The sequence below is a fragment of the Plectrocnemia conspersa genome, unplaced genomic scaffold (assembly GCF_051122295.1).
Source record: "Plectrocnemia conspersa isolate PC_06_02 unplaced genomic scaffold, ASM5112229v1 ptg000009l, whole genome shotgun sequence".
Classification (NCBI taxonomy): Eukaryota; Metazoa; Arthropoda; class Insecta; order Trichoptera; family Polycentropodidae; genus Plectrocnemia; species Plectrocnemia conspersa.
Window position 1 is genome coordinate 19,144,817 of NW_028277173.1, and position 25,678 is coordinate 19,170,494.

General features: G+C 29.2%; 1 protein-coding gene across 1 annotated transcript in view; it reads left to right on the forward strand.

Moving 5' to 3' along the window:
* LOC148232142 (putative G protein-coupled receptor No18) overlaps nt 1-25,046 on the forward strand; it is a 100,973-nt gene extending 75,927 nt beyond the window's left edge. The window contains exons 3-5 of the mRNA XM_088191998.1: nt 20,731-20,959; nt 21,023-21,289; nt 24,497-25,046. Of these exons, the coding sequence (XP_088048124.1) occupies nt 20,731-20,959; nt 21,023-21,289; nt 24,497-25,028 (1,028 nt within the window). The 3' untranslated portion in view covers nt 25,029-25,046. The remainder of the gene's footprint in view (nt 1-20,730; nt 20,960-21,022; nt 21,290-24,496) is intronic.
* The last annotated feature ends 632 nt before the right edge of the window (nt 25,047-25,678 follow it).

The following is a 25,678-nucleotide window of genomic DNA, read 5'->3' on the forward strand; positions in this document are numbered from 1 at the left end:
AAAACATTTACGATGGCCAAATACATATTTTAATTTATATAAAAATTTATATTAAAAATATATAAAAAAGCCCAGGACATTTTTTAAAAAGGAAAAAAACAACAATAATAATATTTTTAACAATAATATCCGCTGAAAAATTGTTCCACCTCCGTTCTTGACCTAAGCCGTCTTGATCGACGCCTGCTGACGAGTTTTCGGTCACAATTACGATTGATTGTCTCCCGGCAGTATATAAAAAGGAATATGTGATTTGTCTAAAATCATAAGTAAAAATGTTATGAAATGAATTTTTTAACCTTCCATAATAATACCAAATTTTATTTATTTTTTATTTAGGAATATTAAACTTTTGATATAATGGCAATTTATGGGGACCCGGTCAATTTAACATAAAACTTGTTCTTGAGAGAAAAAAATCTTTTTTTAATTTTTTTTAAATGCAAATTAAGCTACTGAACACTTTTTGCATACGACATTTTTCAGTAGGATTTGATTTCGCAAAGTTACGATTCTTTTAATTTTTACATTGGCCGCTATTTTGTAAAAAAAAAAATTTTTTTTTTCATATTAAGGATGAATTTATAAGGGGTGCTCAGTAGTTCTATACGATACTAAAAATTAAGTTTTAAATCTTTAAAACCAAGCAATTAAGAGCGTTAACTCTTCTGCAAGTCTCAAAATCGCTCGTATGGGGGTCCGATCGAACTGATACATCGCTTGTTTTGAAGCAAAAAACTATTTTTTTATATTTTATTTATATGAAGTTTAGGCTTATAAACGTTTTATAATTTAATTTTAAAACGTTGATGCCAAAACATATATATGAAATTTCTTAAGAAAATAAGAAATAAATTTTTGGCAAAATAACCAACGACAATTCTCTAATTTTAATTCTTTTTTTTCTTTAAAAATTACATTTAGCTTTCTTAAAGTAAAATAGATATTTAATTATAATATTTCAAAACATTTATGATAGCCAAATGCATATTTTAATTTATATAAAAATTTATATTAAAAATATATAAGAAAAGCCCAGGACATTTTTTATAAAGAAAAAAACAACAATATTAATTTTTTTTCAACAATATTATCAGCAAAATGCAGTATAATGTTTAAAAGATCTATCTTGCTTATTTCTTTAATTTCACTTTTATTTATTTTGTTGAATATTTATAAAATAATCTATTATTGAGCTGATGTAACTTAAACTTTGATTTTAATCTATTATAACTGTATTAATCAGTGAGATTTAAAAAATCGAGGTAAACATAATGTGTGATGATTGATTGAAACCTAAATTAATGGAATTTCAATTATTAAATAATCTTTAATTATGATCTCTCTGACACGAAAAAAAATTAAAAACACTTGAAATTCAAACCCAAGTTTTTCAGGTAAAAAGTCAGCGACTTATACCACTCGTAAACCGCGCTGGTTAATTAAGCTATATTAGTTTTATGTGGGATGCGATAATTATATTTATATAGCTAAAAATTATTTATATACTTTTAAAAGAATTTATTTGAACTAACTTTTTATGTTCAAGACATAAATGTAGCATTTTCTTAATAATGATGACGTGTAAATTGCTATTTAAGCATTAATATCTTAATAGCAATTGCCATTGCAGTAAGAGCTACATATTTAATTCTTAGAATATAAACATTCGTTTTCATCCATTTACTACAATGTACCTTTTTTTCTTTTTAAACATATTTCTTAAGAATGCAAATTACGATCGAGAAATCCTTATACATACATTTTAACTTAGATTTTTAATTGAAGTGACTGAATTTTTAATTCAAACTACAACTTTATATAATGTAATTTTTTTTAAATTCCTTCACGTTAAAATATTTTCCATTTTACGTGAAACTTAATATCCACCGGTGTTCGTCTTCATGAAACAAATTTTATTTCGTACGAATTCTCGCCTCTAGATGAAAAATAGTCTCACATAATTTGCGGTCCGGCAGCGGAAACACCTTGAGCATATTAATTTTATTTATTTCCATTTCAGAAATTGTCCGAAAAGCTTCTGAACTTAACGAGCCCGAGATAATGACACGAACGTTAGAAAATTTTCAAAATTAAAATTGCTACACTATTAATAGTCACGACAAATTTTATTAACGCAAAAAATATTACCTTTTCTAAATTATAGTCTTAAGGAAATTTAAATATGCTTTCCAACTCTTCAAATAGTATATTATCTTCATTCGATAAGTAGATTTATGTAATATAATTTATAACGGAACTTATAAACAGTTGTTAAAGTTTACTGGCTTATCTTATCTTTAAAATTGAATGTTGTAATAAATATGAATACGATTGAAAAGTTTCATTCGATTCGTATTTTAAAGTTTGTAACGGTTTTCCAGATACAAAGTTTATCAAGTTTGAAATTGTGAACTTGCTATGGTAATGCTATAAGTTTACCTTCACTATATTGTTCTGTATAAAGAATAAAATTAGGTTTATAAAATCATAATTTAAAGTTAATTGTGATTTTTTAATTACGTTTGTTTCTAGCAAATCGTAATCAAGTTATAATACTGATCTATTGGACGCTTTATACTAGACAGTATTGTACATGTTAAAAAAAATTAACAAAGAATTTGAACCATTTAAGGACTAAGTTTTTAAGGTTTAGTTAGTTTTACAAAACGCGTCGAATCATATTATGGTATCCTCTCATCTTTTGCAATAACTATGGTATTTTTATACTTTTATTTATATTCCTATACAAATCCTTAAATAAATGTTTTTTATGTACTTGTATTTTATGTTTATCGACGATAAGTTGTTAAAACTCACAAAAATATACATATGTCTAAATTATATAATGAAATCTTGTTTATATTATATATTCTATAAACTTCTATAAAGAATGAAAATTATCTTATAAAGCTGAAGATTTAATTTTAATAAAGACTTTAGTTAATAAATTTTAAAGATAATTGTAAATAAATATTTATGAAAGTGTGACACTTTTAAAATTTTAAAACATCCTCCAAGAAAGATACTAAAAATGTATCAGCCAAATATTTTTATAACCTTAAACTTTAAGGTTATAAAAATATTTAGAAATTACTTTAAGGCTTAAAGTAATTTCTAATTTTAATTTAAAGTAAATTCTGCCATTGTAGATAACACATTTTGCTATCTTTGCTAATGTTATATCACACACGATGTATTGTTTTTGTATTATGCGATACATCACATACTAGTATGATTTTATTTTATTATATTATATGAAACATCAATCAAAATAACAAACATCAGTCCATATTTATGTGTGTACATACTAAAATTGTCTCACAGCGTTTTGGATACGATGTTTGTGTAGTTAAAGGCAATCGAGAATAACAAAAACAAACTTAGAACAAAGACATCACGCCCTCTGTTTTCTGAAAACACACGCATCCACAGTTGTTATTTTCACCCGCGGATTTTTGCAGAAAATGTGATCGGGGAAAATATTTCGCGGAAAAGTTTCCCCGATAACAAACTGCGGGTGAAAAATAAACATCTGTAATTTTGGAGTGAGGTTAAAGTTTTATTCGCGCAACCATAACGACAAAAGTTTGGCAATCTGTGTTTTTAATTAATGGCGAAATAGTAACAATACGGTTTATAGCAGTGAAAAAATATTTAAAAAAGCGGGTTTGATATTACACAATCTACAGTTTATGATTAGTTACTTTTAGTAATAATATATTTTTAATAAGATGTAGCTTACTAAATGATTATTATTTTATCAGCAACAATATTTGATTGTTAATATTATATTATATTAGTCAATATGGAATTAATTTGAGCTAATAAAAAGCGATGCTTTAATATATCAATAATAGTTAGCTATTTTATATAGCTAAAATACATATTTTTCTGACATTTGATTATTATATATAAATCCTGAAATTTGTTGCTGTTGATTTTATGAAATTGCGCTACGTTATTTTGGAAATCGAATAATACTTTTAATTTAAGGGTTTATATATGTTTTTATTAAAATCATACTTTTCAGTTAGCAAATTTAATTATTATTTTTTTATTATTTCGTAGGTACAATATATTTGATTTTTGTAATTTATAATACGATTTCCCTGCGGCCATTATTTTTTTGCATGAACGCTTTCAATCGCGATGTGGCGATCATCTTCAGTGTTTACATAAAAAAAATCGTTCACAAGTCGCTGAATTTATGTTGCTAACCTCGAAAATATTAGAAAAATAAATAAATATATATCATTTTATATTTATTTTATATTTTTTCGGTAGACCTAATACAATATCCACTCAGCAGATTTTCTAGAGTTTTCGCACGCGACGCGCTTCAAGTGCTATCATTTTTTGCAAATACCTAATGCGCGATGACCCAAATATGATGTATCCCCAACAACTAATGATAAAAAGACGTCGAACGTTGATTAATGACATCCGAAAAAAAGTTTTTCCGCCACAAACGATCACGCACCGTCGTTCTCGGACACATTTTCGTGTCTGCCAGTAATAGACCTTTCCGACTGACAGGGAACCTGAAACGTGCCGTAAAAAAGTATGCTCCCCCTTGCGAAATGACCGCAAAACGAAAATCCAAGTTGGAGAAACTCTTGCATATATAATATAATGGTGTGCGATAGAGAAATATCGGGTGATAATATATCAAAATTCGGGTTCAGATCTGTTTGCGTTGTATCTCGTTTCGGCTCCGTCGCCCACACATACTCCAGTTACAAAATGGTAGGCCAGGAAAGCTTAAAGACTGATATAAAGCTTATTTATTTATTTTTTTCCTTTTTGCCCTTACCCCTAGCGTGGGTTGTAAAGGTTAAGCTTGGTTTTTATAATATTTAATTGAATTTTCTACTAATGTTATTGCTCTTTCAAATTTGAGACCAAATGAGTGTAACTTTGAAAACGAATAGGCACATTAAAAGTTAGTAACAGTTTATATTATAAGCATATACAAATATATAAATAAATATAAATACAGATATGAGCTGGTGAAGTTGAAATGGCAGGTCTTTGCTTGAGTGTCGAGTTGTATTATTATCGGTTGTGATTTCTATGGAGCAGCTGGAATCTGTCGTAGAGCGCATCTCGAGAACACTTGGAGATGCTCTTGTGTAGATCTGAACTTTTGCATGACTCCGTGGAGTCTCTCTGACGTCACACCTCTGTGACTAAATGTCATATTTTATAATGCTGATTCAAGCCAGCTCTGACGAATCGCATATAAGAATATTTGTAAGCCAATTGCGTAGCTTCTTGAAATGTGTTAACGCTTTAAAAAAAATGATTACAAATATTTGGTCACGAGATCTCTCTTTTATTGTTGTTAATATACTTATGTCCCCCTCTTTTTTCGTTTGTTCGAAATGGTCGTTAAAATTACTATTATATTGTAATAAATTATGCAGGTGATTGAAATCCCACATTTCTCCCTGTTCTTCCATTTATATTTAATTAATTTTGTTATTGTTTCGGCATAGTTTTTTTCTATTCTGCGTTTTTCTTTGTACAGACATTCACTTCTCGCTTTTTTCCTTTGTGAATTTTTAGTCTGTTTTTAATCGTCATCATACCATTCTTGCTTATTTTGCTCCAAGAACATCTTTGGTGCTCTCGTTGTGTGTTTTTAAGTCTTTCCAATATTTGTTAGTCTCGTTGGGGGATATTGTCTCTTAGTGGGTCAGTTTATTCTTTATTACTCTCTGATACTATAGCTTTACTTTGTTTTTCATTAACATGTTAGTTTGCCATACTGTGTTTTATTGATAATTTTTTTTGTTTTTAATAGTCCCTCTAACTAAGTAATCACTTCTATATACTCTAACATATTATATTGCTGTATTACTCTTCTCTTTAATGTCGGTAAATGCTGTATTGGATAAATCTATTGCAATCTAAAAATGTTCAAACTTGTTGCAATTAAGTGCTACTAATAACAATGTTATTAACTATTGCAATTTAACATAAGTGTTCCTAATTTTAACTAAGAGTTTCAGGAAGACTGTGATGTCCAGTTAATTCTTTAAAATCATCTTCGTGACTGATTTTACTATCTCTCAAAACTATGAGAACCACACGCTTAGGGCCCATACGCACTGTCGGCTAGCCGCCGGCGACTGTACTTTATATGGTTTTAAATGGGTGCATAGCACGCAGGCGCCGAGTCGCCGGAGCGTCAGGCGCGATCCTGTGCAGGAGTGATGCACAGGCGACTTGCCTGTCGCGGCAACCTATAAAAGCATGGGTTTAGATGAGTGCATTCGCACGAGGAGCGACTTTCGAGGCGACTTATACATCATTCACACAAAATGGCCTCGACACAGAAAAGCTCATCGTAGAAATTGAATCCCGAATTGTTTACAATAATTTTATATGAATATTGAAAACGAAAAAAAAATATTGTGAAATAATATGTATAATTATATTATATTATTTCTTGCTTCTCGATTTATTTAATGAATTTAGCATCTAAAAAATTGTGTGAGATATATATTTCATACGGAGAAATTGAATATTATATTGAAATTAAAATAATATTTTTTTCTCTTTAAAATTAATATTGCAATTTCTTCGCGAATGTACTGCCCGACCTCGAGTCGCTCGGCTTAGCCGCCTAGCCTAGTTGCCTACGTTTTTGAGCCGGCGGCCGCTAGTTGCCGGCGGCTAGCCGGCAGTGCGTACATTTTATTAAGTTCTTCATATATATCTAAAAAAATATTTTGCGTCCTTCGCTGCATAAAACGCATAATTTTTGTAAAAATAAATATTCTGGTCTGTAAGTAGTATTTTTTTCTGTTACTTTTAAATTATTTGTTGTAAATGATCTTTAAATAAATAGAACACATATATAAAACAGTTAGACATCACTATACCTGATTAGTTTGAAAAGAAAACTCATGTTCATTTGTGGAAAAGAAATCAGAGAATGTCATAATCCGTATTGTGTTCGACTGAAATTCCAAAGCAGTGAGAACATCATTACACATAATTAGTTTCAAAAGAAAACTCGTATTCATTTGTGTCCGTTGCCTTTTCAGTAATGAGGAAAAGTATATAATAAGGATCTGAATGGCGTAATCTGTAAGGTGCTCAAATGATAATTCAAAGCCGTGGATTTACTTTCGCAACAGAATTTAATTATATTTATAATACACGTTTGTGTGTATATGTTTTACCTATTGTAATGCATTGGGCAAACGCTTATTGTATTATAACGGAATATACACAATAATTTTAGGCAATCCACGAATTTTCTTGCCATACCCCATACATATGCATAGGAAAATTTCTCTAGAGAGAGGCATGTCACGTGACTGCTAGATCTAACTGGCGTCTAGATATTGGATATCTAGTATACGTGTCAAAATATAGCAAATATACCATACAATATATACGACGGTCATTTGTTTACTGCAGGATATACTATAGAGTTTGCAGACCACCGGAATTAATAACGCGAGCAATGCGGGCATGGGTCAAAATTGTCTTATTGTAAAGTACAAAATCGATAACAGTACTTATATAATATAGTAAAGTAATACATTTAAATGTATTTCATATGAATTCCTACATAAAACATAAAAACAAACATTTTTTGTGTACTTTAATTACGAAGATGGTTAAAAACTCAGTTGAATATTAATAAACAGTACAATGTTAAAAGAATATAGTATTCAATTAATAAAACGCGATCGCGATCAACAGTAAGATAAAATATATGTATATTCTAGTGTTATAAAGTTGTACTTCTGTAAGATACATAATGAAGTGCTTCGGTGTTTTTTTATTCGTATTTTGACGAGTCCAACTTATATGAAGCAAAAGGAGTGGCTAAAGAAAAATCTTCTTATAAAACAAAGCCTCTTTGCGATGCTATTTTGCGACTTTCAAACAGTGCAGTTTTACATCAGTGAATATGTAAGCTAACTATTTCAATAGTTATAACACGTATCTATAGATATGCTTCAATAATCTTTCGCAATTGTATTTAATTAACAACAAATGTATGCCTCTCTCGGTTTACGTTATCAATTTAATTTGTACGAAGTTTCTTGTAACAACTGTTCTCTGTCTATATATTATAGATACTATATATATCCTAAAACATTTTAGCAAGCATCGCCGTTTTTTTATTACGGTCGTTTTGTTTCGATCGTAGTTTGATTTTACATAAGAAAAAATTGGTCGCTCATGTGTAACAACCTTATATAACATTTTACGATAATGTAAATATTTTTTATAAAGATAATTTTCATGTTATTGAACGATAAAATTGTTCACATTTTAGCTCCTGCTAAATATGTCTGACAGTCCGACTATTTTGCATGAAACCGAATGCTTTTAAACGAAACTCCCAATTACATTGTCCAAATGAGAATTCCGTGACTTGACGGAATGCTACGAATCAACAAAGCCCGAAAACCATTTTGCGGGTTTGTTTAGTTAATTTAAACAATTAGTGTGTTATACTTTCAAGGTTAAATAAGAAACATCAAACCGAAAAAGGGTTTGCCGTTTCATTTGACTAATGGATTAATGTTTCTTATATGGTTAATAACAACTAAACATTCTAAACGTTTATTCAAATGAACACCGATCAATCATTTTTAATTGTACGACTTTACAACATAAGTTTTCATACTTATTTTCTGATGCCAAAATGATTTATTACATATTTTTTTACAAATGGTATTTACCTAATAATATTAAATTAATCGAAATGTAATAAATCTTATAAATAAATTTATTGGGTACTTACGAGTGTCAAATATTTATCCTTAGACCGGAGAAAGATACAAAAGTGCACATTTCATTATTCTTATAGAAATTATTATATGTTTTATGTTTAATTTACTCCTTAATTAATAAATCGAAAATTAACAGAGATTTAAATTCTATTGAGGAATACAATACAATAAAAATATCCACGAACACTAAAGGATATGTATTACAACTGTAACAGATTGTGATTAAAAATTGTTCATTGGACAATAATTTTCCAACGACCATTTTAAATTATTTTTTGTGTATTTTATTTGCGACGGGCAGTAAATTTATAGGTTGATAACTAAAAGGAAACGTAGGGCTCCGTCACCGGTTATTTTCTATAATGTTATCTACATGATGGACGGATGGATGTAAATAACGTTTTTAATCTATATGAATTATTGTCGATGGCTGATTGGATGCTAGTTTATGAATGCGTTGATGTTCTCTTTCACAACATCATGTATGATATTATTTATGAATGTTTTTGTAAGTGAAAAATATATTTTTAATAAAATTAGAAATAATAAAAAAAAAACATTGCTTATAAATATTAAAAATTTGGTCACTCTCAAGAAAAACACACTGTCTCAACACAAATAAATTTCGGCAATGAAATAATTCACTCTTAATCACTTAAGACATATCTAAAACTTAATCACAACGATTTAAACTTTTATTTTAATATAGTATTTATATAAATAATGCAATTGTCTTAGTCATTGTTTCCTGACATATCGAATAAAAATTGTTACTCTCTGATTCATAATGGCTTATCATATTACAAACTGATCGATAGATCTGTTTGTAATGTGTAATAATCTAGTCCAGATTATATTATTGGTAATGTTTGTAATTAAGGAAAAACTATTTTTAAGCAGTAACATTTAATTGTTATGATGATGAAAAATAAAAAATATTGTATGTGTACATAAAAGACTTCCATTCACAAAAATCGATAACAAATATAAAACTAAAGGCATAGCTTCATTTCTAGCAATTATTCGATATATTATCTATCACTGCCACAACTTTTCGTTGATCAATAACGTTTATTTATATAATACCTACACATTTTACTGTCGTTGTTTCTCTACTATTTACGAAAAAGAATCCTAAAAGACTTTTATATAAAGTAAACTACTCAATCTTAATTGATAACTTGATTATTTAACTAGATTTTTTTATAATAAATTGTGGAATTGTCGATAATTTGTTATTTATTATTTGCGATAGTAACTAATGTATCATATTATTTTTAATATGCTCTAGAGTTCCACAAATATCAAACATTGGTCAACTATTGCTTATTATGTTTATAAATGCCATAATGGCAGCAATTGCTTACTCAAACATTTATTCTACATTGATTTCGGTAAATCGTTTACCGTTTAGCATTTCTAAATGTGATCTTTTAACATTTACTAGTAAGCTTTTATGAAAAAGCCATTTAAAGAATAAAATTCTACGTGAGATATTTACATTTTATTTAACAATAATTAAATTAATAATTCTCACTTTATCAACATTTTTAATATTTAATAAGCTGATAATTAAGATGCGAAAATTTTGTATTTTATATATTTTAATTTTATTTTAGTAAATCTTCCGTTGTAACCTGACATACGTAAGCCCAATGCGTTACAATGGGGTCTGTACCAACTGAGTAAGGCAATCAGATATTATGAATACCTACAAGTAAGTATTAACCATCAGACTGTAATTCTGGAAATCTGTGACATCTATATTATTAATTATAAATTATTATGTGTAATTTATTTTTTAAGCAATAGATGCCACTGCAGCTTTTTTTAAACAATAGCGCATTTTTTAAAAATAAAAATTCGAGTGCAGCTGCCGGAGCTCGAGCCCATAACCTCAGAGTTATTAGTCTGATACATTACGGACTACGCTATTCCATCCTTAATGACTCTCTGCTGCTTTAAAGATTAGAATATGGATCGTTAATTTAAAATATTAGTGAAATTAAATATTTTTTAATAGGAATATTCGCATAGAATTGTTAATTTAATTCTATAAGAAACTAAATGTATATGCATTGCTCATTAGATTTGTTAGTAATAAACTGAAATATTTTAGTTTTAAAAGAAGTTTAAATCTGATAGATATACACCATTATGAAAGTTCTAAAATGCTCTAAGCAAATTCTTTGAAAGTTTAAGGCACGGAATACATGCGTCTCTATGTATGGTTTGACATTAACACGGTGAAACGTAATGCCCTAACTATTGATAACTAATAGAATTTTTGTCAATTTATTTTTTCAGTATGATTAATTGTGCGCAGTATTAAGTGGAATCAATAGTATGGTTTGGTGACAACCGCTCGAATTTCACGAGTTGTGAAAATTCTCTAAGGTCACTCCGATTCATATAAAAGGGTGACAAGTTGTATCGGTAACATTGCTTTCAGCACCAAAATATTTTAATTTAAATGCCATAATTATGTTTTAATCATTGCAGATGTATGCTTCTTGAACAGCAACATGGTTTCTGATAATATCGATCTACTGTCACTAACGTAATGACTTTTTTCGAAGTCATTGGACTTTAGTGTATAAGTGAATATTTTATACACAATTTTTTAAAAGCGTTTGATAAAGACAATCTAGATTTACTTAAGGGAAAATTATCTAATTTATGATTTTCTGAAGTTCTTAGGATGGTATCCTTTAATTAATCAAGTATGAAAACACTATTTTAGCACGGTATATTACCTCTACTGGAGTACCGCAAAGATTCAACGCAGGTCCATTGTTGATTATATTGTTCATTAATGATACAAAGACGACAATAAATCATTCAAATTTAAAAGTATATTAGGTGAAAAAAGTTTCTCAATAGAGTGCAGTCGATTTCAAATTTCGGTGTCATGAAATGTTACACAATCTCACTCTTTACATTTATTATGTTAGCGAAATACTCCTACTATCTAGGCGATATATTCTCGATAGGCTATGGATCTTGGTGTGACGTTTAAGAAGTACTGGAAATTTAACCTGTATAGTAAATCGATAATAATGCTAATGACATTGACATGCAATATGTTATTTTTTAAATTAATTAAAAAATGTTTGCGAAAAAAACGAGATGAATATATGATGTAATTTTTAAATACATACTAATGTAATCGTACTTTAGTACTATATATAAATATTAGCCTTCATTAAGTCTCGTAATTTAAATTATTAGTGTAAAATTAACCCTGATTATTAATTTTAAATTATTACCTAATAAACAAGGATTCATGCTAACCACTAACCCGAAATTCTTGTTTTCGTATCGTTACTAATTTAAATCATTTAATACCAGTAATGGTTTGAATCAAAGTTCGTTCGGTCGTGGGCGGATTATTTAGGTTTAATTCGAGACATTTTTAGTGAGCCCATCAAAATGGTTTTCAGAGAGCCTTACCAAACCGCCGACTGTACTACGAAATTAACTTCTCGAGTAAGACGTTTAAAGGGGGTTGCCGTATATAGTTTCAGACGCCAAAATTAAACCTTAAATGGTACATCGATTTCACAAACAGACGTTACATTATTTTATACACGTGGTTGGTTTCTCGAGAGAGAATTCTCTCTGGGTCCGAAACCGTTTAATTTGATTTATAAGGAAAACTTTCGAGAAATATGGCGTCGTTTTCGAGGAATTTATACGGCCACTTTGTTTTCGCGAGAATAGTTGTGAGTTTCTTTAATTGCGTGTTTTTCCCTACCTTGGCTCATTGCTTTCATTTTATCATAAGAAAATATAACGGTCACGTAATGTAAGGCGTGATATTACATAATAATCAACTCTTGAAGAATAAAAATGCTTTTTAAGTTTATTAAAATTCCAATGTCTTATTAATGGTTGTATAACTCAACGAGTGCACAAAAGACGTGCTTAATTGGAAAATATTTACAATAACTATTATTGATTTAATAAAAACTTATTTATATAATAATTTTTATAAATATACAATTTTATATTAACATTGACTCAACTTCACTTATGCGTAAATTTTCTCAAATGATTTTTTTATTTAATTAAAAATACATATATACATTTAAAATTCATTGTTTTTTGGACGACTATATATGTTTCTTTACAAATGCATGAACATAGGTATTATGCGCTTTCTAGGAAAATATACTATTTTTAAAAGTCCTCTGGCAGCTATCGAGCGTGACACGACACCCATAAAAAAGGGTTCACAAAAACACCCCTGGGAACACGTGGAGACTTTATTTTCAGTTTCAGTCGTCCCAACAGTTGTGTTTTAACACTTTGGACAACACTTTGAACAACTCGTTCGAAACGCGTTGAACGTGGGTTTGGATTTGTGAGGGGCTTGTCTACGCGACGGAATATTATTATCCAAGATATCTGCTATTAGGTCAGACGAAATAGTTTCAAAGAATGTTGTTTTAAGGCTACCCTGGCTATCGAAATGGAAATACTTGTTCAAAATTCACCCTTAAAGTCGGAAACAGGCTGAAACGAGTAATCAGAGTGAAATAATACCCTTCGTTTCATTGTTGTAAAATTTTCCAATTAAACGTGTATACATTAATATTAATCAACTAGAATTGATGTGAAAATTTATCAAACTAATAAATACAGTTAAATTAATATGTGTATTTCATTGTAAATAATATATGCGAAGAGAATTAAATATTTATTTATTTTTAAATTGTGCGTAAATATAAGCTCTACTGTTCAATAATTTCACTTTTAAAAGTATGTTAAAAAATTAAAATAGATAAGTGTGAGAAAGTAGGTAAAATTTAATGCGTTTTACCCTATTTTTACTAACCTATTTTAAGAAATTATTTATTATAAATAGTGACAGGTATAAGAAATAAAAAAATAATCGAGTAATAAAGGCCAAAAAAATAATGTAATGACAGGTGAATTCTGTACAATGTTGTTAATATGTACAACCAATTGCCGAAAGCAATCATTTAATTTATTTACCTGAATATTTTCTTTACAAGGATACATACAAATTTGCTTTTAATATAATGTATATTAAATGCTCTTTAAACATTACTTATCATAAGCTGATTATAAAATAAAATAAAATAAATATTAAACAAGAAATATGTTCATACTTAATAATTAAATGTATAAAATACAATTTTCTTAATATTGCTTTTCTAAAAACATATATATGAAAAAGCCCAAGTAATAACTAAATAATTTACTTGGATAGAAAATCATTTTATTTGAGATCAAACAGTTCTTAAATCGTAAACTAGATTTTTTTCACAACAATTTAAGTTCTAGAAAGTGTTTAATTTAAATAGAAAAAAATACTAAAACAACTCAAACAACTATTTTTTTACTTGTATAAAAATCAGATTATTAAATAAATATTCAAAAGCTTAGACAGTTATGTATATTTTTTCGGATGAAATCATGTGATATTAAATTCCAATGCACGTACATTTATTGAAAATTTTGGTCGTAAAATAATGCCGAACTGGTGTTTATATAATATATGTACATATATATGTACACATATTATTTATCGACATACATACGTCACATATACAAAAATATTGCTAACGGTTTCGCGCAATATTACCGGTTTTTGAGTAATTTCCTCATCCTTTCACTTTATTTTTTTGTACTTGCTCTTCAGTAGAAACCATCAAGGAAACTGAGCGCTCATATCTTAAATGCGAATTTGCGAAGTTGAAGGTGGGGCGTAATTCTGATTCTTTCGTTCTTTATTTTTGTTCCCGATTTCATTTTGAAGGGTTGCGAAGTCAGTTTCATTGCTTCTCTAAAACGTATTTTTTAACTGATTCTCAAAACTCCCTGATCTTTGGAAATGTACAAAAGTCACGCCTATTCATAAAAAGGCTAACAAATTGTGCATAAATATATCAATACAATATTAATTTAATCTGAATTAAATAAATTGAAATTAATGAATTATTTACCTTCAAGATCATTACAATGCTCTGGGATATATTATGTTTTTGTTGATTCAATTTGGCACATATAAAAATAAATCACTTGTTCTCCTACACATGAGTATGCAACGTATAATTGACCATGAAAAAAACATGAATTTTCCAATTGTATGCAACAACTTATTATAATTAATATGTATTAATTGAATATCAAAAAATGTACTTTCATGAAATATACCTTCTAAATCAGAGCTCAGCTTCGCCTGACTAGCTTAATGTTTCTATGTTTTATTTAATTTATTACACTGTATTTATACATATTTTACACGGGTTTGACCTACGTGACGGCGAAAGTGTGTAATGTCATTATACCAGGAATTTGAGATACATTTAAATAATAATTTTAACGGCGGCGAGCATATAAAACTTAATTTATGGGTTGTACATGACAGGATGCGAGTATATAATACTAAATTAAGATATGCTTAAGGAAAGAAAAATACGACGACGACGATAAGACGTCATATCGCGAGCGCGTTTAAGCCCAAATACTATAAAAATAACAAAACCTGTCGGATTTCAATCTCTCTAAACACTCCCAGCACTAATAATAACAAACTGTGAAATTTTCAGTTAAATTGCTCCAGTAGTTTTTGAATCTATAGAGTACATACATACAAACATTAGATAGAATATGGTTTTATAAAGTATTGTGTTACAACATATGTATGTTAATCAATGGCATTTAAGTTTACTTGTTTTTTTTTGTAATATCTGGAAGATCTGAATTATATAAATAGTTTGGATCGATCATCCAATCATATTTTGGATTTTCGTAATATTTTAGCAAACAATATATGAAGAGAAGAAAATTATGACCTAAGCCCAAACCATACACTCATTATCCTAACCACCATTATGAAATGATACAACCCAGTCTTAGACTTTAAAAAAATGTTGATGACATTCAGGCAACCGCATGCATAAACTATCCGAAATAATAAATTTACCTCGTCCGTGAAAAAAGAAGAGCAAGAAAGTTTCAACGTACACATGCCCCACTTGATTAAACTAATTTCAATAAATTGATAAAAAAAAATGAAAGAAGAAATAAAAATAAATATATTAAATACTTTCTTATTTAATATTGAAAGCAACATAATCTGTCAAAAAAATATAAAAAATCATTCAGAAAGTTCCCTTTTCATAAAAACAAAGACTATCCTAAGGCATTTCGTCTCCGTAACGTGGATGATTTAACTCGATGAAAAGAATCAAACTACACGAAAGCTAAATAAAACTTTATATAATTAATTCAAGTTTAAAAAATATGGTTTGTAATTTTCTAATAAACGCACTTTAAAGGATATCATAAAATAATATTTTTAATAAAGTCGCGCTAGGGCGCTATGATATACTCTTTATAAATAGTGTCATAAAACAATTAAAATGCAAAACTTGTGAAAGAAAAAATATATGAACCGCCATCAAATAATTACCATAAATCAATGGCAAATAATTTCATGGTTTTATTACAGTTTATAAATAGTATATAAAATTAAACTTTCTACAATGAAGTTTATGTTAAAAATAAATCGTATTTTAATGAATATGTATGATGCTAAATAATAGATTTTGCTAATTAATTTACATCGACGAAAAGCGATATTTAACTTGTACTATTACAAAGGGTTCCATAAAGTGTATTAAATAAATTTGCATATTTCACGCCACTCGAATGAAATTGGAAAACTTAACACTCAGAAAAGGAAAAGCTGCTATAGATTAAAATCTTTCTGTAGCCCTTTCGGCCAATCAACGATCGCCATTTACCTTTAGAAGTGACTTATTGGAATTAAAATTAGTTTTTTTTTTGGATCGTTTCTTCAGGTTTTGCTTCGTTTAGTTGTTATTCAATGGCGATATTAAATGTTTATTAACCTCAACACTCCACACAATGATCATTATTTTGCAGGAGAAAAAAATGTTTTTACTTGAAATTTTCTATTGTAAACTTTAGTGCGATATATATAAATATACCTATTTATATGATATATTCAAGTAAAAAATATTTAAAGAGCCTGCTCAATTTTAATGGTAAAAAACAGGGCTAAAAGTTAATAGAAACTCTTTATGAATTTATTACTTTTCAATATATTACAGTGTGGCTTATGCAAAATTGACAAAGGATTTTCTAAAATATTATATTGCCTCGCTGAAATTACCCGTCTTTGCTTCATAAGTATACTGTCTGGCAACACTTATAAAGATGAAAAACGTGAGGAACATATTTCACACTCAATCGACCGACGCGACGCGTGAAAAATGCAACCGCAAGAAGGGCGACATTTCCTTTTTATTGTTAATGGTGCTTGAGGAAGGAAATAAAATAGATAACGTAAGATCTATACACGTAGGTAATTTACTGTCTTATATATTATATTAAACGGCAGGCCAAACGACCGGCACGATATTTATTGAGTTTTATAAAAAGAATGTGGATACAGAATGGTCATAAAAAAAATTTAAATAAAAAATGTATGTTATAAAATATATTAAAATTCATCTTCCTTGGATTACGCGCCTATGGTGTGGTTTTAGTGATTATCTATAAAGTAGACAGCAGCATTTTTATATCGGGAATTGTTGCTGTTTAGTATTCTTATAATGAATCTACGGTATAATTTAGTAAGAAAACTGATTATTATAAACTGTTTTGCTATAAATAAATACTCACAAACACACATACGATATTAATAATTATACAAAAAAAACTTGTTAAAGTACGAGAAATTAAAATTTCTTAAAAATTTCAAAGTACACTTACTTTTTGCTCACATTCATAATTTGTATAAATATTTTGTATTTACTTATACTTTTTCAGTATACATACATAATAAAAATATATTCTAGCATATTACGCAAATGAAATTTGGACTAAAAAGTACCTTTAATTTTAATTACATATTTTAAAATATATTTTTCAAGCAAATGTTACAAACGAGTCTTCTTGACAGTAGCTTGTTTCAAGCAACCGCTTTTAGGATTACATACACATAATCCAATCCTCGAATGTAAGTTATGTGTGCTATACACTTATATCATTAGCAAAGTTTAATACTCTAAACTTTAATTCTCACAATTTTTAAAGAGACTTTTTTAGAATACAAAAAAAAAAATTTAAAAGCAACACAAAACAAAATAAACCTTAAAATTTTTCATTTTGTAAGTTATTGTCTAAAAAAAATCTATTTTCAAAATACATTGAAGCTTGATAATATTATTATTTGATGCATTTTATTATCAAAGATGGCCCTGAATATTTTTAGCTGTAAGTAATTACTTTACGTATCAATAACATATAAAAAGTAAATAGTTTTATAAAAAAAACTTTCTTACTTAAATAAATAAATATTATTTTCGCCGAATTATCAATAACAAACAACAATCAAAAATGATAACTTTTACATTTCAAGATAGCACTAATTGATATTGCTTTGATTTAAATACCAAAAAAGTACAACACCTAACTTTTCTTAATTATTTTATTTATTGCTTCGTTCATAGTAAAATTAAAAAAAGCATGCAATGTGTAATTAAAAATTTGTGTCCCTCTTACAAACACAACCGTGAAAATTATGTTGGTGACCCCTAATATAAATATTTTTGTGCTTTAAATAAATTACTTTAATATTTTCTAATGATCCATTTAAAAAGACACAGTAAAGATAGTTTTCATGAAGGGAATTTATTCTTATACGATTATAAAGTTTTTTGACGAGACATTATGTAATATAAGAATAAATTTGTTTAGTTTGTTTTAAAATATCAAATATTTTTATTTAAATTGTATCAACTAAACATATATATAATAGCTACAAAAAAAATTTTGTAGATAAAAACTAAGAAATCAAAATCAATAAAATTGTAACAAAAATAATTACTAACTTACCTAACTATTAAAAAAAAATTTCTTTAATAACTACTGCATAATATAAATAAGCGTAAATATATGCAAATAATAATAAACATAATCGCGCAAAACCTTATACATTTTTAAGACAGAGGTCGATTTTTAAATAAGCCTATACCTTTAAGAATGTGTTAATTTGTAGGGGCAAGGTCAGTGGAATATGGAGGATGAAGCAAAATTTCAAAAGAATGACTTCTTTTATTATCATCTTCATTAGCATCAAGTATGCTTACTAATAATGGATGGTTTATGCTTAATTTTTCTATGCATGGTTTTAATTTCTCCACAACATGATTCTGTTGTAATTAGGGATTCCAATCCCGGGATCCCGGGATCCCGGACGATTTTCAATACCCGATGAGTCCCGGGATTATAAAACATAATCCCGAATTTTTCGGATTGGTTGATTTATCAAGCACAATCGAATTATTATTAACAACATCGTTATATTTCGTGTACAAACTTGCGCGAGTTGCACGTGTCATCTGTGAATCTTTGAGGCTGTGAGTCTGAACGTGCTTTTTCAGCAGCAGGCTGCTTAGGAACCAAAATCAGATCAAGGCTAAATGATAAAACACTTGATGCTTTGATGTTACTTCGTGAGTTTTATTCAAAATAATGTTTTCAATTAATTGTGTCTATGAATGTACATACCTTTGTACATACATTGTCAAAAGTTCATTTTTTTCTTCTCAAATAAATATATAAGACCTTCCCTTTTTTATTTTTATTATATTATTTTCTATTTTAAGTCCAATACTAAAATTAGACGTACTTTATACATTGTACGTTATAAAAAACAAATGTAAAAATATATTGTATTATTCATTTTAAATTATTTTTATCGATAAAATAACATTAAAATTATCCCAAGACTGGTCCCGGGATCCCGGGATCGACTAATTGCAATACCGAAATCCCGGGATCAAAATTTTGGCCCGGGATTGGAATCCCTAGTTGTAATAGTTTTAGATGGATCATTTTTTTAAATTGGATTAATTCTTTTAAAACACCATTATACTATCACGATATGTTTTTCGGATGCAAACTCTGTTTTACGGTATATTTTTTAGCTTCTTTGCTAACTAACCACTGTCCTGATATTTTCTGGTTATCGTATAGAATACATTTCCTATCGTAGAAGTAGTGATTCTCTTTAAAAATGGTTCTATATTGTTTCTGAGAACAAATGAAGAACAGACTTTGAAACGTTGCAGTAATTTTTTCACCTTTCCTATGACATACAGATGTCGTGAAATAGTTTCATAAGAAACCTAAGTCTGCTGCGAGTGTTAAAACAGTTGTATATGGATTAGCTTCATTAATGCTTCCAAATCTTTCATCAGCAACAGTAGATAAAATTCTAATATGAGCCTCATTTTTAAATTCATTAATCTAACGCTTTACGGTTCTCTGACTAACAATACCGTCGCCAAATCCAAAATTCTGATTTTTCGTGACGTTTTTGTCAAAGCCCAAAAATAAAAAAAAACAAATCTGCATGCAAATAAAAATAAAAAAACAAGACACTCCACATAAAATAAATAAAAAAATATGGTCCGTTTTCAACTAAATGAAAATCTGCCATTTGATATGAAACAAGCAAACAAAAAGTTAAGCAAATGACTTAGGTTTTAAGGCAATACTCATTTATTTAATTTTTTCACTTGATATAGCTTGGAGATAAAATTGTTCAACTAAAATTAAGTATTTATTTTTACGAGTAATGTCTTCGTTAAAATTACAATATAAAAATCTCTGTATTTTAAGATAAATTAAGACAAAACCGCGCTGAACCAAACCTATCGATTAAAGCTTAATTAACTCGAAAGTTCAATGGGACCAAATTAATACAGCAGCAGCACTGGGAGATGGAACACATAATTTGTCATAGTCAATAGAAGAGCCGTGTTTAGCGAGTACCCTTTTAAAGCCGTTCCGTACACATTCATGCACCATTAGATTTGGGAAAGGACGAAGCTACCGGTTGACGTATGAATGAAACAATTTTATCTGATACTAGTTTATGTTTCTGTTTCAGGTTCCTGGCAGCTGGGCTGGGTCTTATGCGACATTTGGATCTCCATGGACGTGCTTCTGTGTACTGCTTCTATTCTGTCCCTGTGTGCCATTAGCGTAGATCGATACTTGGCCGTGACACAGCCTCTTAAGTACTCGAGGAGGAGGAGATCGAAAAGATTGGCTCTGATAATGATCTTGGCAGTTTGGGTTGTGGCTCTTGCTATAACTTGCCCTCCCATGCTAGGATGGTGGGTTTTAAATATATTTATATATACACATACATATATTTCATAAATTAAACTTAATTTCAGGTACGAAATAGAGAGGGAAGAATGTAGATACAATCAAAATCCTGGCTATGTCGTTTTCTCCGCAATGGGCTCATTCTTCATACCAATGGTTGTGATGCTGTACGTCTACGTGAGAATATCTTGTGTTGTTGCAAGAAGACATCAGCAATTATCTTCGGCGGCCATTAGAGGTCCAAAGGTATTGAGTAAGACTTATATTAAAAATATAATAAATTCTATATCATCCTATTGGATGCATAAATTCATGTTGTTCCAATTGTATTTGAAGTAATCTCCGTGCGATATCAATTAATATGGAACATCAAAACCATTTCCCTTTAAGATATAAATGAAATAATTTGCATAAACTATTGTACTATATGGGCACTCAAGAGGTGAAGAGAATTAATTCGCAAATTGGGTCAATGATAAAGTGAGGCTATATTTGTGAACCAAATGCGAAGCACTTGTATTTAAATGTACAAACTAAAATATGTAAAAATGTTTTAAATATTTAATCATTGAATACTGCCTTCGCGTAATTTTTCATTTGACGTATAAAAGCTTTTTTAAAAGAAATTGTCAACATTTATTTTATTTTAGATACTAGAATTTATATTTAAAATAATATTAATCACTTAATTTATCTTATTAGAAATTGTTTAACAACATTTGCCATATTTTAAATCACTTGAGCGTTCGCTTTAGTATAAAAATAATATAGCAAATAAACATTCTTTTTATAGAAGAAAATGTAAAAATTGCTACATTTGTGGAGAATATTTATAAACATAAGGCAAAACTATTTTTTAAATAAATATTTAGGTCTTAAACTCAGTATTCCAAATTTGTGTTGGATCAAATCATTCAATCCTTTTGCTATATTTTCAGAATCCATGAAATATTTCAATTAATAAATTATTGTATGGAGACAGATTTCGATGGTGAATATTTTAAAGAAACTATTAATGGTAGCAATGGGTTAAAATAAATGATTAAAAAATATTGTGTATACATTGAGACATTAAAAAATAATATCAAAACAAAGGACACTGATAACTCTATTTTTAATATTTGAGCTGTGATTTCATAAAACTTCTATCAAAGTTAAATAGCTTGTAAAAGAGTATTTTTTATTTCATGAAATTTTATATTAAATATTAGAACCAAATTACTTCAAAATTATATTTGCAATTGTTTTACTTGTTAATGTATTTTATTATTAAAGTTCAATTTAATATTGTTACATATTTGTAACTACAAATCACCATTATAACTTTTAAATGGGAATACATATTTTTTCTATCCTGACCTATCTATGCTTTAGGGGCAGTAATTTAGATATTGGACAAAGTATTTAAATTATAATTGATATTGTAAAATAATTTCAGTCACGTTCACATAAAGCTATATAATTATGGTAATACATAAAATCCTCTTTTCCGTGTCCGCGTTCGAAAGTTCCAATCGTCTTCGAGACGGGTTAAACTCCGGATTCCGGACGTCAAGATGGACCAAGGTTGACGTGAAGAGGGAAGTGGCTACTTTCTCAATATTTTATCCCCGTCTGTCGTTGGTCGGCTACTCTATTTGATTCGCATATGTACGAACGCATTAAGTCAAAATTTAAGAGCTGTAGTCTTGATGATGTTATGAATTTCGGCTCTGTTACTGTGTTTATACGGGGACCCAACAAAGCCGCGCCGACTAAGCCGCCCCGACATAGCCGCGCAAGACAATCCCGCGCAATACAACCCCGACATTGCCGCTACGATAAAGCCGCGCCGACATTGCTGCGCAAATCAAAATTATAAAATAAAAGAAAATGATATTTTTAATTCTAATTATTTTGTTTTGTAGACAGCTCTATCACTAGTGATTCGCTTTTTGAACAGTTAGTCATAGATTGGATGATGCTGGACAGTTACAAAATATACCGAAATGAAAATAAATCAATTCAATATCATTAAAAAAAGGTTAGGTTGTTTGGTTCTACAGTGAAAGTCGGCGCGAGCGGTAGCGAGACGCCTCCCTTTTTCTATATATATATTTGTAATTATTAACAAATAAAAACCATGTTATAAAATGAATTTTGTTTTGACTTTGCGCGGCTATGACGGCGCCGCTTAGTCGGCGCGGGATTGTCCTGCGCCGCTTTGTCGGGGTGCCTGTTTATACACATGGCCAGCGAGAGATTTAGTGTTCAGACACTTTTTCCGCCACAACAAGTTTAGATCTGTAATCTGGACAGATTTGAAACTGTCGTTAAATATTTTAAGCAATTTGTCATCCTGAAATTTCACATTCCATATGATTTCTTTTGTTGTATGATAACAACAGAAATTCTTGAATTCCTATTTTGATTTTTGTTACTTGAATCTATCTATTTTCGGCATATTAAAGGGCCTTAATGGATCGTACAATTAATGAATAGATTTATGGCGCTTTTGATACGTAAGATATTTAATTCTTATGGTCGGTGCGTCAATTTCAATAAAAGTTTTTTTAACTGCTCTATGTGCATATATAAAAATGCAACCTCACATTAGTATTTTTTGTGAAAAAAAAGAGTTTCTGAAAATACAGGAATTTTTAACCCTATTTATTCGAAACCCCAAGAAAAATAGAGAATTAAAATGCCGTTCTCCAAAAACGTATTCTTTTACATCAACTGTTCAATATATAAAGGGAATAATAAATGAAAAAATCACTCGATAATTATTATAAAAGTAATGTTTTAATCTACGATACGCAGCAGCACAAATGAGAAATAAATAAATTAAAGGTATTAATTTTACATGTAATAAAAATAGTTTGATAAAAATTATTAATAAACATTTTATTAAAATAAATAAGGCTAGACGATTATTGTAAGATGTCATTTCTATACATTTTTGTGTTAAGCAATCTATTTTATTTAACCACTTTGGTCAATTTACTTTTAAAAATAATATTCTACAATGTATAAAAACTGCATTTCTTAAATTCTAAGTGTTGCAAATTTTTACGTCCTGGTTAAGTTCTGTGCATACTTGCTTTCTTTTCTGATAATAACACATTTTTAGTGTTACTTAATACATGGTTCTCATCTTTTTTTAGAACAACACAGAAATTTAATTTAATACATAATTACACGATTTTCTATAATACTTTTTAAATTGCAAATGGGGTTAAGTCATGAACTTGCTGTAGTCACAAGAAATATCAAAGGAACAATACTACCAGTAAAATGTATTATAAAATCTCTATTTTTTATCTTTAAATTCCCATGAAAAAATAAATAAGAAATAATATTTACTGTTGATTTTTCCAGAAATTTTCTCGTTGGTCCTGTTTGAGAGCTGATTCTGAGACGTCCGAATCAATCAACAACCAATCGACTCATAACCAATCTTCAACGGTCGTCGACGCCAACAACCACTCTAAACAACCTAACCAGAGTCAACCCAAAACCGGAAAAGAGTCACCTCAGTCATATGAGCTCGTCCCCGCCAGACAGTACTGCGTCAGTTGCGAAAGTCTTAAAAAGAAACACCACTCCCAGTGCCGATCAGGCAACTCGGTGAATCGCAGCGCCACCAGCTTTCAGATCCAGAACGATAACGGAGAAGTTTCTTTAAAGAGGAGCGCCACCGTCACTTACAAAAGGAGCAAAATTTCAAGGATATCGATCAGGTCTAAGCCAAACTCGACCAGCGAGCACAATCTGGAGCACCAGAACAATCGAGTGTCCTCGCTAAGGCGTGAGACCAAAACCGCGCAAACTTTGAGCATAGTTGTGGGGGGTTTCGTAGCATGTTGGTTACCGTTTTTTATTTACTATCTGCTAACTCCGTTTCTGCCGAAACATTATGTAAATCCGGTATTGATGAGTTTTTTGACTTGGCTGGGTTGGTTCAACTCGGCCATCAATCCTTTTATATATGCGTTTTATTCGCCGGATTTTAGGGTTGCATTTTGGCGACTCACGGTCAAGAGGTGTTCCAGAGATAGTCACAGGGCTGATATTGCTTTTCAACATAAATAAACTTAACACGCAATAATATGTAAGCTTTATGGGGAAATTGACGCTATACAGTATTTAATTTATGTATCGTAGAAAGAAAAAATAATTAATTTCCTAGTGCAAAAAAAACATGTACTGTAAATACCATTCCATATTTAAAGATTTTTTTTAGAAAATATTTAATTTATTGTTGCATTTAAATCAAAGTATATAGTAGCATAATACTATACTTGTTATGGTGTCTAATCATCGAATTGTAGACATTTAAGTAAATTTAATGAATAAAATCTATTTTGCCATGGGCAAGAATTTAATTTAATGGCAATTTATATATGTAACATATTAAATAATTGCTCCATAAAACGAAGCGAGTTTTGGTCAGAACATTGAACATCTTATGAAAAGCTCTCTGAAACGAATCCTTTTTCAAAGAGAACATCCGAAGATTTATTTTACATAAATGCACAAACAATTCGTTTTACGGAACAAAGTATTTATTTTAATGCGCATATCATTAAACGGCACACATTTCATTTCTGTATATTATTTTTTTATCTATGAAGATATTCTTATTGTTAAGAAAGTTAACATTTTTAACTAAGAGTGCGGGGCATGCTAATAAACTTACAACGCTTATTTATCACAAAATATACAATAAAAACCTACAAGTC